The sequence below is a fragment of the Kogia breviceps genome, chromosome 1, assembly GCF_026419965.1.
Source record: "Kogia breviceps isolate mKogBre1 chromosome 1, mKogBre1 haplotype 1, whole genome shotgun sequence".
Lineage (NCBI taxonomy): Eukaryota > Metazoa > Chordata > Mammalia > Artiodactyla > Physeteridae > Kogia > Kogia breviceps.
Window position 1 is genome coordinate 133,223,214 of NC_081310.1, and position 18,400 is coordinate 133,241,613.

Consider the following 18,400-nt stretch of genomic DNA (forward strand, 5'->3'; position numbering starts at 1 on the left):
GACTAGCTGTGTGACTCTGGGCAAATCACACAACACCTCTGTTCCTCATTTCCCTCATTTATTGTGGGACCACACTCAGGAGCTTTTTGTAGGAATTAAATTAAGCTAGAAAGGGTCCAGGAAAATGCAATAGAGAGCCAAGGAAATATGTCTATACGTAAGTACTTGTATCATTGTGACTTGTGTCATTGTGACTAGTTTTAGCTGTTGCCCCACTATTTATAATCTTTTTGGAGTCCAAGGGCCATGACTTGATCATCTTTGTGAGGGTACTCTCTGTACAAAGTAGATTCTTAGCAGATGTTTGTTCAATTAAACAGAATGTGTATGAAATGTGACAAAGGTGTGCCCAACTGTTTTTAGGTGGAATGACTTGTGTCAGTGACACAAACATCCGTTATTTTTTCTTCAAATCAGCTTTATTGAGGTATAATTTCCATGTGATAAAAGGCACGATTCTAAGAGATGAGTTCTGCCAAATGCATGCATTTAGGTAACCAGCCTCCCAATCAAAATGTATAGTATTACCATTACCCCAAGTTTCCCTCTGTGTCTCTCTGCAGTGAATCCTCACTCCCCACTCCAACCTCAAGTAACCACTGGTCTGCTTTCTGTCTTATAGATCAGCCTTGCCTGCCAGTTATTTTTAATTTTTACACTAAAAATGTTTCCGTGTTTCAACCTGAACGATCTGTATCTATGTAATCAACTCATATGTAGCAACATGAAAGGAAAGCTATACACGATGCACCAGGTGTTCTGGGGAGGGGGCTGGTGAGAAGAGGGGTAAATTTTAGTTGAAAGTGGAAAACAGCATCTTGTACTTCATAGCCATTTAATTCTCGACACTTGGCTTTTCTGTTTGCTTGTTTTTTACTCATTTTAGACACAATCCTAACCTGTAGGCTCTGTAGGCAAGACAAGAGTATCTTTATTCTACACTCTGGAACCCTGTGTCCCCACAAAGTGCGGCCTCAGTGCTGGAAACCAAGGCCCTGTTGTTCGGATCCAAGTTTCCAGCCTACTTCTGGGCCGAGTTCCTTAGGGAAACGTGTTACTGAAGAAAAAAAAAAAAGAAAAGCTGTGTTCCGGAATTGAGGTTGTAGGAAGGACCCCTGATAGGCAGTTCGGTAGGTTCTCTCGGGGCGGGGTACGCTCCACGGGACTCTGGAACGCATTGGCTTTGAGGGCGGCACCCTGAACGCTGCCCGCGGGAAGGGGACAAAATCCCCCCGAGGGGTGCGCGGAGCGCAGCGGGCTGGCAACCCCGAGGCCAGGGGTGAGGTCAGGGTGGCTTGGGGGCCGGGCCCGGACGTGGCCTGCAGACTCAGCTCTGGACGCGCGCACTCACACAAAAGAGGCCGGAAAGTGGCGGGAGGAAGCGGGCGCGTCACGGGGGCCGCAGCCGGGAGCCTGGCGCGCCCGCCCCGCCGCGTCCCAGGTACACGGCCCGCTCGCCCCGCCGCTCCGCCACCGCCACCGCCACGACCGCGGCGCCGCCAATGAGACTCCTTCCGCTCCTAGGTGAGTGCCCGCGCCCGGATCGCCCGGGCTGCCCCGGGCCAGCACCTGTAGGGAATAGGCTATTTCCAAGGTGGAACTCACGTGCCGAGTGCATTTGGCCAAGACACCAGGGGGATTGACACAGTCCTTCTCAGGATGTTTTTCTCCTTGGCCTTTCAACTCTGGAGTTCGATATTCAGTACCCAGGGACCAAGTCATCTTTTTATTCCTTCTGGGACCAAGTCATCTTTTTATTCCTGCTGACAAAGTCCTCAAAGTCCCAGACTTTGACCTTTCTTCTGATCTTCCCACAAGACATTTGGAAAATCCAAACCATTAACACTTGTGGGAGGTTTCCTGGCCTTTCAAGGGGACTGCTGTCCCAGACTTTGGGTTCCTTTAAAATACTATTTCGATGATACTGTGCAGAAAGATAATAAATCACATCTTTGAAGCCGAATTTAATTCTGGTTTAGACAGTATATACAGCCCTATGTTTTCAGAGTAATGATTCATAACTGTCCATCCCAAGCGGGTTTGTCTTGAGAAGGCCTAGGACAACAATACAAAAGGAACGTCCTACCCTTTTCCTTATCTTTTCCTAACAGCCCACAAAATACCACTGCCAACTTTGTTTTCAAAAACTCTGAAATAAAGGCTTGTTCTTTCTTATGCTGCATGTTATTGGTCATGTTTGTCTGGTGTTCCATTTTTGGAAGATCGATCTTTGACCAGTATGTTGAGTTGATTTTTTTCCTCTCTAATGGGAGAAAATGTAAAAGAAACTTTATTATAGAAAAGGCAGAATTGTAAAAGATAATTAGAACCCAGAAAAAAATAATAATTGCATTTGTCCTCCTGAATGGTATGATATGTTGCTCTTCATCTTAAAATAACACAGATTTGACTTTGAAAAGACAACAAATACTCAGTTCACCTTGATTTCTTTCTGCACAGAATCATTCCCAGGGGAGGGATATTACTTTACAATCATGCAGCTACCTTTAAAAGTATCTCGCCTCAAGGTGAAGGGTCCAGTGATGTAAGAATGCTGTTTTCTTTATAAAGCCAGGTTGTTTACTACATTTTAGCTTGGTTGAGGTTTACTTGATAAACACTGAGACTGAAGAAAAGCGTTACATTTTTTACTCACTTGCTCATGTCCTGTTATTTACCTAAATTCTCCTTTGGGAAATTCTCATAATGCATTTATCTAAATGGAAAGAAAGAAGGATAGTAATGTATATGTCGTCTATCTTAACAGTGGGAGAAGGTTTCTCTTTTTCTTTTCGAAAAGGTGTATTCTCTATTTTCTTTAGTGGGTTTTTCCACTTTGCTGAATTGTTGCTACACTCAGAATTGTACCAGGACACCTTGTCTCCCAAATGCAAAATGTGAAATACGGAATGGAGCTGAAGGCTGCTATTGCAACATTGGATTTTCAGGAAATGGTGTCACAATTTGTGAAGGTAAACAATCTTTATTACCTCTTTTGGAGTACATTGTAAGATTAAATTCTGATATGATTGCTTTTTTCTTATCGAGAAGTTGTCTTACTTTATACTGTTTGGTTTCATGCTATTGATAAAAAAGCTTAATTAACGAAACGATAAGTTTAAACTTTCCAGGTCAAAATTTATACTTGATTATGGACTTTTGATGATTCCATGCATATCTTATTTTGGGTAAAGATTACCCTTGAACTTAAGCTGCAAAACTAGGTTCTGAGAGCAGAGTCAATACCTTCAGGAATAAAAGAACAGAGAATTCATGAAGTCCAGGCTATAACCGTATGTGTTGCCCTCAGATACCTTCCTTAGTACTTGCCTGTCTAAATTTGAGAATACCATTAAGAGATTCGAGGTTTTCTCCTGCATACCCTGGATATATACCCCAGAGAGAGAGAGAGAGAGAGAGAGAGAGAGAAAATTTTGAAATATATTCTTTTCTGAAAAAGCAGATCCCATTTATGGAACTTTAGGCTAGAGCCCACAGCAAGAATAATGCCAGGAAAGTTCTTTCTAGGCTACAATTTAGCCCATTGACTTGATGAACAGAACACTATCCCATAATCAAATTTAAGTGATTTCTTGTCTGTGGTCTCCATCACCACCATGCCTCTTCTTTCCTCAAGCTTCATCCAGTCTTTATTCTCTCTTTCATTTTTAGTAGAATCTAGTTTAACTAGGTCAATAGAACAACATTCTGTGTAGGAGGGAGCGAGGAAAAAAAAAGTTCCAAGCTATGTAAATTAGTTTTAAAATATAATTAAATGGCAGTCTCAGACTCGAACTGTGTGGTATTACACTCCTAAATGTATTTAAGATAACATGGACTTTTTCTAATTAAACCAGGATATCGTACATTGTTAATATTGCATGTGTTTGCTTATAGCATAAACAAGTTGCGTCTCGTGATTCAATTTGATAGGCTCTTAAAAAAGATTAAATATTCAGTATATTGTAAGACCAGACCTCATCATAATTAGTTTAATGCTTAAAAATGTGGAGCAAAGCTACAGTTGCTTAATGGTGCATTAGATCAGGCATTTCTGCTTGTACATACAGCCAGGATTTGAAATTTACTATTCTACAAGCACTACAAAATTCTTTCCATAAACAATCTTAGATTTTTATCGTGTATTTAATTGAATGGCATTATGGCAAGTTGATAGTTGAGTGACCTTCAAAATATGACATCAGACATATTAGTGCACTTTTCCACTAATCATTACAAATTGTACCAGAGTACTTCATAAGCAGTTTTGCCTTTTTGTTATTTAGATACTTTTCAAGTGTCATGATTACCATCATTAACATCAATAATTTTTCACAATTTGGACCTTTAGCAGCCAAGCAGTTCATAATCATGTTTTTAATGATTTCTTTTAAAAACACATCTTCCATTATCCAGTGCAATTGTTTTTTCCCCTGCTGTTTAGTCAATAGTCAGCTGAAGGGCAGAAAATATTTTCTGTTGAAAATAAAAATATTTCAAAGAGCTTTGGCCCTGAAATTTCTTTTCACACAGAACACAGTTTGTAATGGGAATTTTTTTTTCTTTTCAAGTTCTTCTTAAATTCCCTTCTTATTTAAAGAATGGTACATATACACTTGTGTTAATATTCACTATCTGAGGTTTATAATATCCTCTTAAAACTGTTCAAACAGTGGTTTTCATCTTTTTCACATTTTATTAATCCACTGACAAATTTGGGACACTTTTTTCAGTAAATATATTTAATATGATTTTTGTAATCAAAACACTGTGTTTTCAGATGCTGACTTGTCTAGGTTATATTTTGGGTTTGAAGAATCTTGTTGGCTTTTTTCATCTCTGAAGAGATTCCCCATCTTTCCTTATCTTTCTCTAAGATTGTTAGTAGGTTTCTAAGAAATCCCTGGACAGAATTTTTGTTACAGAAGATACCTGCTTCTTGAGGAGTGAAAATTGTTGTTTTTTTGGCATCATTAACATCATCTTCATCATTTTCATAAAATCTGGCTCCCTCCAAGGCATGCCAAATAAATGTCATGATAATAACCCAACCTTACTAAATGTATTCTGTTCCAAGAGCTAGTTTTGAACAAGTTATTTAGACTTTGGATTACGTGGTCCCACAGAAACTAGTTTTAATAGTAGTGAATTTATTTCACTTAATTATCTTTTTATTGAACAAGTATTTGTTGAGTACTTTCATCATCATTTTCATTATCATGATCATCATCAGGATAGTTAAGATATATTGTTCACTTAGTCCAAGATATTAATTAGCATAACATCTTCATCCGTTATTATTCCCATTTTATCTATAAGGAAATAGAGTGTTAAGAAGGTTAAGTGAAAATCTCAAGTGACATGACAAATAAGTAGTGGAGCCAAGATTTAAGCTCAAGTCTGTCTAATTCCAGTGATTGTATTATTACTCACTGTGTTTGACCATAAGGCCTCTGCTTAACAGATACTGCTATGCCCTTGGGTTAAAATAATCAATAAGAAATTGACCTTGATTTCTAATATATCTGAGGACAGTTACAGAACTATGTTAATAATTTCATACAATGTTATAAAAGGTATTAAAAGAGGTAAGTTTGAGAAGTGCAGTCAACAGCAAGGAAGCTTTCCACGTGGAGGTGACATTTATGCTCAGAATTGAGAATTAATAGGTTTTATTAAGAACAACAAAGTGATAGAGAGAAGTCAGGCAAAAGGAATCAGCAGTAACAAAGGCCTAGAAGTTGAACATGTGTGGTTTTTTTTTTAAGGAGTTCCAAGTATTTCATGCTGGATATATATCACAGGTATCTTAGTTGAGGGGTCAATGGCAATTAAGTCAAGATGTCAAAGGTATGGACTTTATTCTGTTAACAAAAGAAAGCCTTTGGCAGGTATGAAGTAGCTGAGTTCCATGATAGATTGTATGTATTAGAAAGATGACCCCATTAGGTAGAGTAAGAACGGATTAGCAAGGGTCAACTCACAAAGGCCATTTACCCAACCTGTAAAACCAATAGTACAGTTCATTATAGTTTATGCTCCATCTACCCAATGTACTTTAATCTTCATATCAAGCAGTTGAAATGAAAACTACAGATGCTGTCTTTTACTTACAGACAGTATTATTACTGGTTATACCTAGTTGAACTCCACGCTACAGCCTTTTGCATATGAGAGAAGCAGGACTCTGAAAGCTTAAGTGAGTTCCCCAATGTCCCAGGCTAAAGTGATAAAGCTAGGACTCAAACCCTGGGATCTCAGCCTTCTCTAAATTACCAAAAATGTCAGCGTATTCCTAGTCACCTGATATAATTAGTTTAGTACAGATTTTTAAACCAAATTGGTGGAACAGTATCATTTTAATAGGAATTTATTTATTACCACTTTATTGAGGTATTAATGGGAATTTATTACATACTTATCTTTATGCTGACACGTAAGTGTATTTTAAGATAGGAGGTGAAAAAGTGTGGAGAAATTTTGGGGTACATTTAAAGGCTTTTGAAATTGTTGATGATGTTTAACTATAAAATGTAGGTTATTTTAGTTCTTTAAACATATATTACTATTGCCCTTCCTTATGGTTCTCAGTACATTTTTGGCTACCTTCTAGTGCATAGTAGTTACAAATATAGGAGTTAAAGATCCCTCCTCCCCCAGGTAATTATGAAAGTGTTAAAAAAGGGAAGGGAGGTTAGAAGGGATGAAAGAATCTTTGGCTACATCTAAAACACTATATTGCTTGAGCTGGAATAAACTGAGCTGTGAGAAGCAAGAAGCAGGAACCAGGGGAAGGATGCAGTGCAGTGCATGTTTGGGTGTAAGGATGGTGGGTGGTGAGAAAATAGTCTCCCTACTCTCATATCAGCTCATTAAGTGGGGCTGTTTTGGGGAAAGTTTCATGGAATGAGAATGGGTAGGAGGAAAACAACTGCCCCAGGTAAGGAGAGGAAGGGTCAGGAAGGATGTAATTGAGTACCAGTACGCATGTATAAAAATCTTTTCAGACCTTGAGACATGCCTATTATGAACAATATCACAAGCACTTTACAGAAAATAACGAAGTCTTGGTGCCTGACTCAGGGAGACACACTGTATGATTAAAAAGTAGTTTTTCATTATTATCTAATAACCATATGTATGCTTGTAAAATTCAACCGGAAAAATATCATAATAAACTAGAGAGCAGTATGAGGCTGGTAAGGGTAAAGAGAACAGTGTCACAATAGCTATCTAAAGAGCAGAATGTGGGAGAAATATTAATTAAAATAGTCCACTAGCATGAATCTTCCCAGGATAAAATAGAAGTGCTGAGGACATGTGATTGCTTCCATAACAATTTTTTCTTTAGTAATAAAGAGGATGCTCATCAAAATGGGCAAACCAGTAGTCATCAGAACAGACGCAAAGCATACAAAATGTGTATGTCATGAATATACACATCAGTCAACACAATTAGATATACTATCTAAACTATGTCCTACAAATAATAACTGTAGCTGTAAATATTTAATGAAATGATAATATCCGTAATAGAAATGTGAACAGAAAAATAACTCTTACGTACTCTTCTTTGCATCACATTTCAATGATATTTCATATTTAATAATGATATATACATATAGTCAGTTATATAACATACATATACCTTTTCACTTTTATGAGGTATAGTCACATTCAGCATGTGAATGATTTTTCAGAACAGACATGCCAGAATAACAAACTAATTGGCATCACCCATTTCTCACTCAAGTAAATATCATTGTCTAAGATGGTTTAATTATGAAAATGATGCTACCAGTGCTTAAAATTTTATTAGAACTCTTACTTTATAATTTATATGTGTAATATAATAAATTAAATTTAAATAAATTATTTAAGTATATATATATATATATTTTTTTTTTTTTCCTATCCTCAATGACAGTGAGATTTTGAGAGTGGATTTAATCTTCAGAAACAGCTAAGAGAAACTCTTAACCAAATCTGATGGGTGAAGTGGAAGATTAATTGCCAAAATGGTTTTAAGAAAATGGTGTGTGGTTATGAAGTAATATGAGGTGCAATATTTTTCATGAGTAGCCTGGAACAAAGACAGTTTTCTAAGTTTTGAAATGTTTTGATATTGCATATAATAGTGAGATCACTAGAATAAATGTACTGACTTTCAAGTTGTTAATTTCTCATTGGGATGCTTATGTTCTGTTATTTGTTTAAAGATAGCTGTATTATTTTCATGCATTCATTTCATAAGCATTATCTGTTCTTCATGAATCCAATTCCAAAGGGCATTGTTAATATCTCTAGCTCTAAAAGTAAAAAAGATAAACCCAACACATTGTTGAACTAGATTCTAAGTGTATACCAGCTTACTTAGAAATATTTTCATTAATACAAATATTTTATGAAATAAACCTTACAATGTAGGACAAAAATGTCATAAAATATATCAGTGCATTTTGGGGAACAGGTCAAGCATTTTCTTATATGATAAACATCATCATTACCTTTTTAAAACATCATCATTACCTTTACTTATTTCAACAACTGGAATATTCATTTTGGCCCTGTCATTTTTGAAACCTATTCTAGCTTTGAAAATTTAGAATATGGTACCCTTAATAATTTAGCATACCAACATTTTATTTCTGTTACCAAAAAAGATGGTCCATCAGTTTAGTTCTTTCATGATCTGGCAAATTAAATAGTCTGGTTACCAAAGTTAGTCTATTAATTGAGTGAGACAGTTGGAACAAAAACAAGGAAAGTTAAAGTTTATAATCGTCTTTAAATTGTACTGATATTTAACTTCTGTGGAGTTACATACCCTGAAGATAGAGTGCATCAAAACGGCCTGGATCAGGTCCCTCTAGAAGAGCGATTTTTCACAGCAGCTTCTAAATCTTTTTTGTCATAAGGCTGCAAATAGGTATCTTTTGAATATTTGTTTTCATTTCTCATCTGGCATCATCAGCTCTCCTAGTAGTTCATCTACAACTTTTCTTATCCTTTTACATTTATTACATTTTGTGGTATTGCAACTTAGGAGTACAGAATTGAGTAGCAGCCAGGGCTAGCATTTTCTTTAATTTTTCCCTTTCTCTCTCTCTTTTTCTCTCTGCCTCCCTCTCTATGTCTTTCTCTCTTTTCTTCTTATTCCAGTCCATAGAAGGAGGTGTCTTGTGGTTTTTAAGTAATATTTAAGGAATATTTGAAGATTTAGAAATCTATGTCTCAGTAACATTACATCCACATCTTCCTTCATATGTCATATGTTACTAAAAACCCTTGAGGAAGCATTTTTTTTTTTTGTAAAACAAGTGTATTTTTACATACTCCAGAGGAATTTATTAGGAAAATGAATACTAATACAAACTTGAAAAAGTATGAACTCTAACGTGCTTCTGGATAGCTGTGTATCAAATTTTTTTAAAGTGAGGTGCATATTTCCTTGGGCCTTCTTGTACTGAATGGAAAATGTTACCTGTTTAAAAAATGATAGTCTAAATTAACCCAAGCCTTACATTCCAGGATGCATGATTTCTGTGAACTTCATCCAAATAAATAAAATACCTTTGCCAATTTCAGAAATTCTTTTCCTTGTAACTAGAAATATGACCTCTTTCATCTGTTGACAAGAAGGGTTACACAATAGAGAGAACAAACTCAAGCACAATAATTAAGTAGAACCTCCTCAAAATATCTAATCTATAAGATTACAAATTCTTTTACCATATAAAAAGAGAAATATAAAAGAATAAACCATTATAGAAACGATCTTTAAGCTAGTATTTTATTTTTAAAAAGAAAAGGAAAAAAGAACTTGTGTCATTTGAGTTTTGCTGATCAGCTCCACAGTTTTAAAACTAAAAACTTCTCCATATCTCCTCCCTCTCTTTGTATAGCTGATTCACTTTGTTATAAAGCAGAAACTAACACACCTTTGTAAAGCAATTATAGTCCAATAAGGATGTTAAAAAACTAAAAACTAAAAACTTCTCTTATCTAACTTGACAAGGTCATTTTTTGCAGACTAAGTTTCAGGAATCATTTTTCTAAGTCATCCTGTTTCATGTTTATCTCACTGGACAGATATGACAATGAATGAGATACAATCTAAGAAGTATCCTGAGATCTTAAAGAAAGGTTTAATATGAATATATGACTTCGGATATTCCCAACTAATCTATAATGAAACGTGAAAATGTTTCTTCATGTAGAAGTCTCATTTATTTCTGATTACTTTTTAATCAGTATTATCTACATTATTATTATTATTATCTACATTCATTGCATATTTAGAATCAGAAAAGTAGTATCAGATAACTAATGGCACAGAGAATTAAACAGAAATAGTAAAAATCAACACAGAACTTCTGAGTTCTAGTATCAATCATCAAAAATACTTATTCAGGGCTTCCCTGGTGGCGCAGTGGTTGAGAGTCCGCCTGCCAATGCAGGGGACACGGGTTCATGCCCCGGTCTGGGAAGATCCCACATGCCAGGGAGCGGCTGGGCCCGTGAGCCATGGCTGCTGAGCCTGTGCGTCCGGAGCCTGTGCGTCCGGAGCCTGTGCTCCGCAATGGGAGAGGCCATAGCAGTGAGAGGCCCGTGTACTGCAAAAAAAAAAAAAAAAAAAAAAAAACACAACTTATTCAAATTTCTGTGTTAAATCAATCCTAGATAAGACTTACTATCTGATTTGACATTATCAGAGTGCTGGGGTTTTTTTCAAGCGAAGACTATCAATTTGTTTTTACTGCAGGCTAAAATGTTGATTCATCATATATATATTTATATATATGTCATATAATATGTGTTGCTGATGATAAAGCATCAATAGCAATAAAACTGGATATCATTTTTCTAGCATTAGTTTTCATTCTTTGCATGCAAAGTGAACATGGCAGTTGTATCATCTTATATTTTATGTTCAGTCATATCTTTAGGAACTGCTAGGAAATTTAAATTAAGTGAAAATTGTGCTCCAAATGTGGAATTTTCATACATTTTAAACCTCTGTTGCTTTTCAAGAAAATATTGGCATAAAGAAGAACAAAGGAATTTGGAGATAGCACCTTTAACACCATAAAGTGACTCACTGAGTCTCAAATTTTTCGCTTTGCTTATTAAAATTCTATTTGTCAATATTTTAAGATTGCTAACTTCATTTTGAAAAATTGATGATATTTCTTTTGTTGTTGGCATGTCAGTTTTCTACAGTCCCAGTTTTAATAGGGCATTAGCATACTTCATAGCCAACTCCCAGTTATTTTGGAAGCAAACTAACCAGTCTTCTGATTATCCATTTTCACATTATTTCTCTTCTTACTTACTTAGCCTCTTTAATGCTTAAATAAGGAACTTCAGATTTATAGCTTATTCACAAAAAAAGAGTAATAATATTGATATTAATTTGAGTGCTTTCTCTGAGCTACCATCTATTTTAAGCACTTTACATGAATTTATAAATTTAATCCTCATAACAACTCTGAAGTAAAAGCTAGTATTATTCTCAATTTATAGGTTAAATAATTTTCTCAGAGAAAGTACCTTCAAACAATCTTCTCATATGATCCTCAAACTACTATGTGAATTAAGTCTGCAAATAATGAAATTGAATCTCATAAGAAAAAAAATGAATTATTTTGGTTCTACTCCTCCTACCTCGATTCTGCTTTTTTTGTGCTACATTATCAAAACAACTGATAAAAAGAAAAAAAAATGTGTGGTGTGTATATTTATGATACCTTAGCAATAAGTGCAGAGAAGTTAAAACTATTTTCAAGTTTTAATAGCTTGATTAAAATCATAGGCCAGGAACAATTGTTTAACTCCTGTTTATCTATCTCTTTCAAGCCCAGTGAATTGAAAATAAAATCAGTGAAATCAAAGGAGGCTCATGAGAAGTCTACAAATTAAGAGTGAACTTCTCAAAGCAGAATCCAGTTCCACAAATGGGGGTAGTTCAGTGTACACAGAGAAGGCTTCAGTGAAGACGGTGTCTTTTCCCTGTGGTGGTCATATTCTTTACCCTTCCCAGAAAGAGAGTGGAAATCTAGGTGATTGGTTGGGACATTATTTTCCTAAAGCTGTACAGATTGGTCTCCCTATTTCCCATTGGTGTTTGCTCCCAAATAAAGCCAAGAAAATACTCTCAAAGGAAACTTTGTCATCTGCCTGTCATCACTTAAGGTGCAAATTAATACCACCTTTCTGCCCACTCCCCACCTATGCTACCTGGAATAATGCCTGAAACTTGCCCCACCCACGTATGCAGCAAACCCAGAGCTCTTGTGCTAAAGAGGTTGTAATTGTCAGGCAAAACCTGGGTCATGGTACCTGTGATAATCAACATTGTTCTTTAGTTATAAACATAAGGGTCTTTTAAGGATAACCAGTCACTGGAGAGAAGCCAAAAATACAAACACAAAGATGAATAAATAGAACTGGCCTGAAAAAGATACTTTCTAAGGAGAGAAAAGAGGTTGAAGGAAAAACTCCAGTTGATACCCTCAAAGATATTCTCAAAAATTTTGCATCCTGGGCTTCCCTGGTGGCGCAGTGGTTGAGAGTCCGCCTGCCGATGCAGGGGACACGGGTTCGTGCCCCGGACTGAGAGGATCCCACATGCCGCGGAGCAGCTAGGCCCGTGAGCCATGGCCGCTGAGCCTGCGCATCCGGAGCCTGTGCTCCGCAATGGGAGAGGCCACAACAGTGAGAGGCCTGTGTACCACACACACAAAAAAATAATAAATTTTGCAGCCTAACAAACAAAACAAATAGAATAGGCTTCTGTGTGTAAGTTCTATTATACCAGAAAAAATACTTTCTTCTTTGGTATATCCCATAACCTTTGTGCTATTCAATTCCTTGTACCTCCTTTATCCTTTTATTCATCTTTTGTAGAAATCCATCAAGACGATAAGCTGGTAAAATTGTCAGTAATGCAAACAATTCTTAAAAATCACCAGAAGATTGAGACTAAAGTCTCTATTCCTGGGTTTTCTCTCCTATGAAAATGATCACACACTGAACAGGGAAACTACAAATTTCAAATTTTCTTACACATCAGTAGAAGATACCCCTGGACTGCATAAGTCAGGATATTCTTAAGTTCATCAGCTGAGTACAATCCCCCTTTTTATAATAACCCAGTTTCACCCCCTTGTGATCTTTTCCATTATCTCTGCCTACACCTCTCCCAAATTCCTCCCCTAATTTATCTCAAAGGTGAAACAGGTAGTCAATGTGTCTTTTGACCCTAATTCCATGATTTGCTGGTAATTTTTCACATTATAATGTCATTAATATGGGGATAGAGCCCATACTTGGTACCCAGGAATAGTGCATTGTTGTTGAACCTCTGCTCCCTTTGATTGAACTCAAACTTTGTTTTTGACTTATAAATTCTGTGGTTATAATATTGTAATTATCTGCAATTTCCAACCTATGTTGTTTGTTTTCCTTGAGTAATTTCCTGAATTCACTGGCTAAAACTCTTGATAGTTCATACAAAAAGATCTATTTTTCTCCTCCAATAAAATATATTTATCTTCTGATCTATGTTATTCCCAAATTGAGGCAATAATGTGCAATAAAGCAGCAGAAAAATAATACCCAGAGACTGCAGAACTAAAAGGCAAAGATGGAAAATACGAGAACAACATGGAGAACCTAATATTCATCTAATAGAACTCTTATTAAAGTAGGATCAGACAAGATTTAGCAAAGGAAATAAAAGATATAAGACAGTTTCCCAGAGCTTAAGAAAAATGAGTCTTCAGTTAAAAGAGCCCTCTAATATTCAACTGTCTTTTGCATAATATGTTTGTGCCTCGCTTCTCAGCTTATGTTTAAGGAATACCTATTGATATCTTGCAATAAAAGAAGAGTAAAGTTTACTTCATAACCTGTCATTTTTATTTATACATTCAAGCTGTTTATTACCTTTATGTACCTAAATAATAGAATATATAGGCTGCTTCATTCCTGTAGTAGCATAGGTGAAAACCTACTCAAATCATGGGGACAGAGTGAGAAAAAGTGCTTTTCAAATGACAATTGAGTGATTCTTACCATCAGGAGAGTGAATAGATGCCAAGCAACCAAAAATCAACAATGACCACTATAAGAAGAGTTTCTATCAATCCTTTGGACCTCCATTTCTACATTCATCTACTTTCATTTAACACTTTTCTGAGACTAATTCTAGTTTAAGTAAGGATGGGTATATTTCAGAAATACTGTGATATTACCCCATCATCTAAAAAATAAAATAATTACTACACCAAAGTCTTATGTTCCAGGTTCCTATTATTGGATCCCTTTCTTATATCCTTGTATCTCAATAACTGAGAACCAGCCCTGTAATTTGAACCCTCCTAGTATGCCATGCCCAAGTAACTAAATTCTCTGATAATAAATTCTCATATGACTGTGATGAGGTCTCCAAGCTTGTTATATATATTCTAGTCCTGTTCAGCTGGGACTGTTATGGTAATGGTTATTAATGTCTCTCTCAGCTTTAAAATTCTTTGATTCTGTTATTGTGAGACTTTTATTTGAACTGTAGTCAATATACAGTTCATCTACTTTTTGGGTAACTAATGGATTTTCGGCTCAATTTAAAACATGAAAGTGAAACAGATATGGATTTTGGTCTCTTGCCTCTAAACTCAGTGCACTTTCCACTCTACTACCCTGCTTTTTACTGCGCTCTCTGGAGCTGGCATGACCAATGCAGGTGAGGCTTTCATTTACTGCTTGTGCCCCCTTCTCCCTATTCATGGCCATAACACCATCATGATACTCTTTTCTGCTGAACCAGGATGTGACCACAAAGTTCTTCTCCACGCAGATGTTACAAATCGTAGAGGCAGGCACATAAATAAAACTTATTTTCCATTATTTCCATTATCATTTTCTCTGGTGATTTCCTCCTTTGAAAGAAACTTCTGGATGAATCTTCAGTGAACACCCCTGTATTACAGTGCTAAAAAGTAAGGTATTAAATAGAATATAATCAGCAAGAGAAGTGCTATATCAGAGTCACCTGAATCATAAAAAAAGAAACAAGAAGGCTATAAACCTTGATTTTTATATTTGCTCCCTTCTGGGAAAGGTTTAGTCACTGTTGTATGTGGTTGAGAGAACCCCTTTTGAATAAAATGATGTACATATTCATTATGTAGGGAGGAGGGTTATGATTCATGTGATTTTATAAGTACCATTTAATGAACAATCTGGAACAAAATGCTACAAAATAGAACTTGTCCTTGTGTTGCAATTTCAAAAGAACGTTGATGATTGTTTAGTTATAACTGTGATGAGCCAGTGGTGTTGAGAGTGGACTTGATCAGAGGGGCAGTCTTCTCAGCAGGAAACCTGTAGCTAAATTTCTCCATTCTGAGGATTTCATATAGTTCCAGGCATCAAAATACTTTGTGTCAGAGTCAATAAATGGGACAGGATAATCAGCTGTGTGTGTGCTCAGGAAAGAAATCAGGCGCTTTCAATGTTGGAAAAATTATACACTGAGATTCATTGTCTAAAACTCAATACACATGTCACTTTCTTTGCAAGGCTTTTCTTATTTCTATATGTTAAGAATAATTTGCTTTTTCATCTCATAATTCCTTTTTTATTTTTGCATCAATTCATGTTATTGGAATAAGTGTGATGGAGTCTGCCTGCTTTTTTTTTTTAACATCTTTATTGGAGTATAATTGCTTTACAACGTTGTGTTAGTTTCCTCTGTATAACAAAGTGAATCAGCTATATGCATACGTCTATCCCCATATCCCTTCCCTCTTGCGTCTCCTTCCCACCCTCCCTATCCCACTCCTCTAGGTGGTCGCAAAGCACTGAGCTGATCTCCCTGTGCTATGTGGCTGCTTCCCACTAGCTATCTATTTTACATTTGGTAGTGTATGTATGTCAGTGTTACTCTCTCACTTCATCCCAGCTTGCCCTTCCCCCTCCCCGTGTCCTCAAGGACAGGAATAAAGACACAGACATAGAGAATGCCTGCTTTTTAATAGTGCCTGGGGAATTTCAACAGTGTCTGCTGTTTGAGGAGAGTAACTAATTCTTATTCTTAAGTGGATCCTTGGAAACTACCAAAATTCCTTGGATCCAATCCGTAAAATACTATGGATTGTTTTTGAGTGGTTACCCTGATTGGTTGGTGCCCCATTTTTATTTTTCCTTGCCTGTGCTGAATCTATTAAGACATTGTGGGTGGTATTCCTGCTTGCATGGATCAGCACTTAAATTTGCTTGAATTCTATACATTGTAAGAGACTCATATAGCAAGATTACATTAGGTATAATCCCATCCCAAATATTTTGCTGTAAATAAAGACTATCCATTATAGCCAGATAGAAAATGTGCATGAATGATCATTTTGCTTAATAAACTTCACATTGGTTTTCTCCAAACTGTCTTTCCCTATTTCATTTTGAGTGATCAACTGTGCAAGACTGAATTTCCATTAACTTACCTATTGCTCTTTTGAACATTTTCATGAATTAGGAAGCAGTATGTCCTAAAGTAGGGCCATTTGCGATATTGGCACTAATATCTTGCGATGACCTCCTGTTTTTGAAGCACCCTGGCCCTAATCTTCAGAGTCCCAGGAGTCACATTGACTACGGTATTTTTTTTCTGCATCTGATGTGTCACACATGCTATTTTCATAGAAATCCTAGTAATTGTGAAATTATTAGCACTTAGAAAAATGATATTTTCACTTCTAAGCATATTAGTACTTTGTTCTTTCTTTAATTTCAAAACAGAATTTTATTTTGTGTTGTTGAAAATATCTGTCTCACATTTATCACTCTTTCCCATGAACTAATCTTTTTAAATACAACATTACATGAAGCTGTATTTATTCTTCAGTTACCTACTTAAGGAGAAGTTTTATCTTTTTTTGCATTAGTATGTACAAAGTGAAGGACAAATTTTATTTTGTTTTTCATCAAACTCTAAATTTGATTAAATAGAATAAATTATCACATAAATGAATTGGGAAGAAAAAAATATTCTTACTCTCTGTAACTTTAAATTACTTCATTAGAATTTTAATACTTCCAGTATATAAAGATTATGAAGAAAATATTGCCTTCATCTACAAAAATTTGTGTTTAATTTTTTAAAATGTGCTGTAACCCTTCCTAAGAGTTATTTACTTCCTTGCTTTAGGAAACATTCTTTTTATGCTATCTAGCAGTGCTGAAATCAACTAAAAGAGTATATGTTTAGGAGGATGTGGGAAAAATGCTTTGAAAAACTCTAATGTATTATCTGAGATAATTTCTTCTTCTTGTCTTCCTGAGATATGATTTTATATCCCATATTTTACCAACCATCAAACTGGTGCCAAGAATCTGAATTTATAATAAATAGATTTTTAAATTTGTTGGTCAGCTGTATGAGATAATACCACTATGTAGTGTACATTATACAGCATCTGTATAAATGTATCAAGCATTTTGAATGTTAAAAAACAGAACAAATCATATTTGTCTGCCATGAAAGTTGTGATTTTTCTGGATAATAAAAAATTAAGGCAGTATTATTGATACATTTCAGATCCTTTAACTATTTTGGTCCATTGCCAATGAGGGAAAAGGTACCAGGACTTAAATTACTGTAGTCTCATGTGTAGTTGTGGGTAGAGTGAGAATAAGGATTTTAGGAAAAAAAACCATTCTGTTTAAAGAAATTGGAATATAGAGAAAGAACTCCAGCACCTGAATGTAATAGAAGATGGTGTTTTATATTCAAGTCAAAGAGTTTTCATTAAGAATGAGATTATTTTGAGTGTCATTGGACTGAAAAGCTCGATTCCTGCCAAGTCCCTTTAAATGGAATTTACTGCACAGTAATGGTATTTCCCGTATTAACATGATTTTTCCCGCAATGTTATGTTCTGATAATTTATACTACCAAGAAATCTGGATTAGTATACAGTATCAGAGATTCTCTTTATAACTGTTTAAAAGTTCCCAAACAAATTGCTAGAAGGTAGAATGCCAGACTGTTCAAAGCCTGTACTTATTTTAAGGAGGAAATTAACACTTTGGTCCTTCATTTGCCATGGAAAAAGATAAAGACATTCTCTAGGAAGATTAGAATCCAGCCAAACATTGTAGGCTATATATAGCATACAAAGCCTTGTGCCATTTGTGAAAATGCTATCAGGGGGAAAACCCAATGACTGAGTTTCTGTACTGTATATTTTAGGGACACAGATTTAATTTAGAGATTATGGTTTGAAAATAAAATTTACTGTAAGAGTGTTTTTAGCTGATAAGAAATTGATTTGGTGGCCTTGTTACACATTAATTGAAATATCTGGCAATATGTCTTGACAAGGTTTAAGGAACCATA

The 18,400-nt window shown here is 35.7% G+C and overlaps 1 protein-coding gene across 3 annotated transcripts in view; it reads left to right on the forward strand.

The window, feature by feature from the left end:
* The first annotated feature begins 1,043 nt into the window (after positions 1-1,043).
* ADGRL4 (adhesion G protein-coupled receptor L4) overlaps positions 1,044-18,400 on the forward strand; it is a 123,589-nt gene continuing 106,232 nt past the window's right edge. Inside the window, exons 1-2 of one of the 3 annotated variants that reach the window (XM_059075112.2) lie at positions 1,044-1,524; positions 2,823-2,972. In XM_059075112.2, coding sequence (XP_058931095.1) covers positions 1,503-1,524; positions 2,823-2,972 — 172 coding nt within the window. In that variant the 5' untranslated portion in view covers positions 1,044-1,502. The remainder of the gene's footprint in view (positions 1,525-2,822; positions 2,973-18,400) is intronic. The other 2 variants (XM_059075120.2, XM_067044008.1) reach the window with 2 other exon arrangements.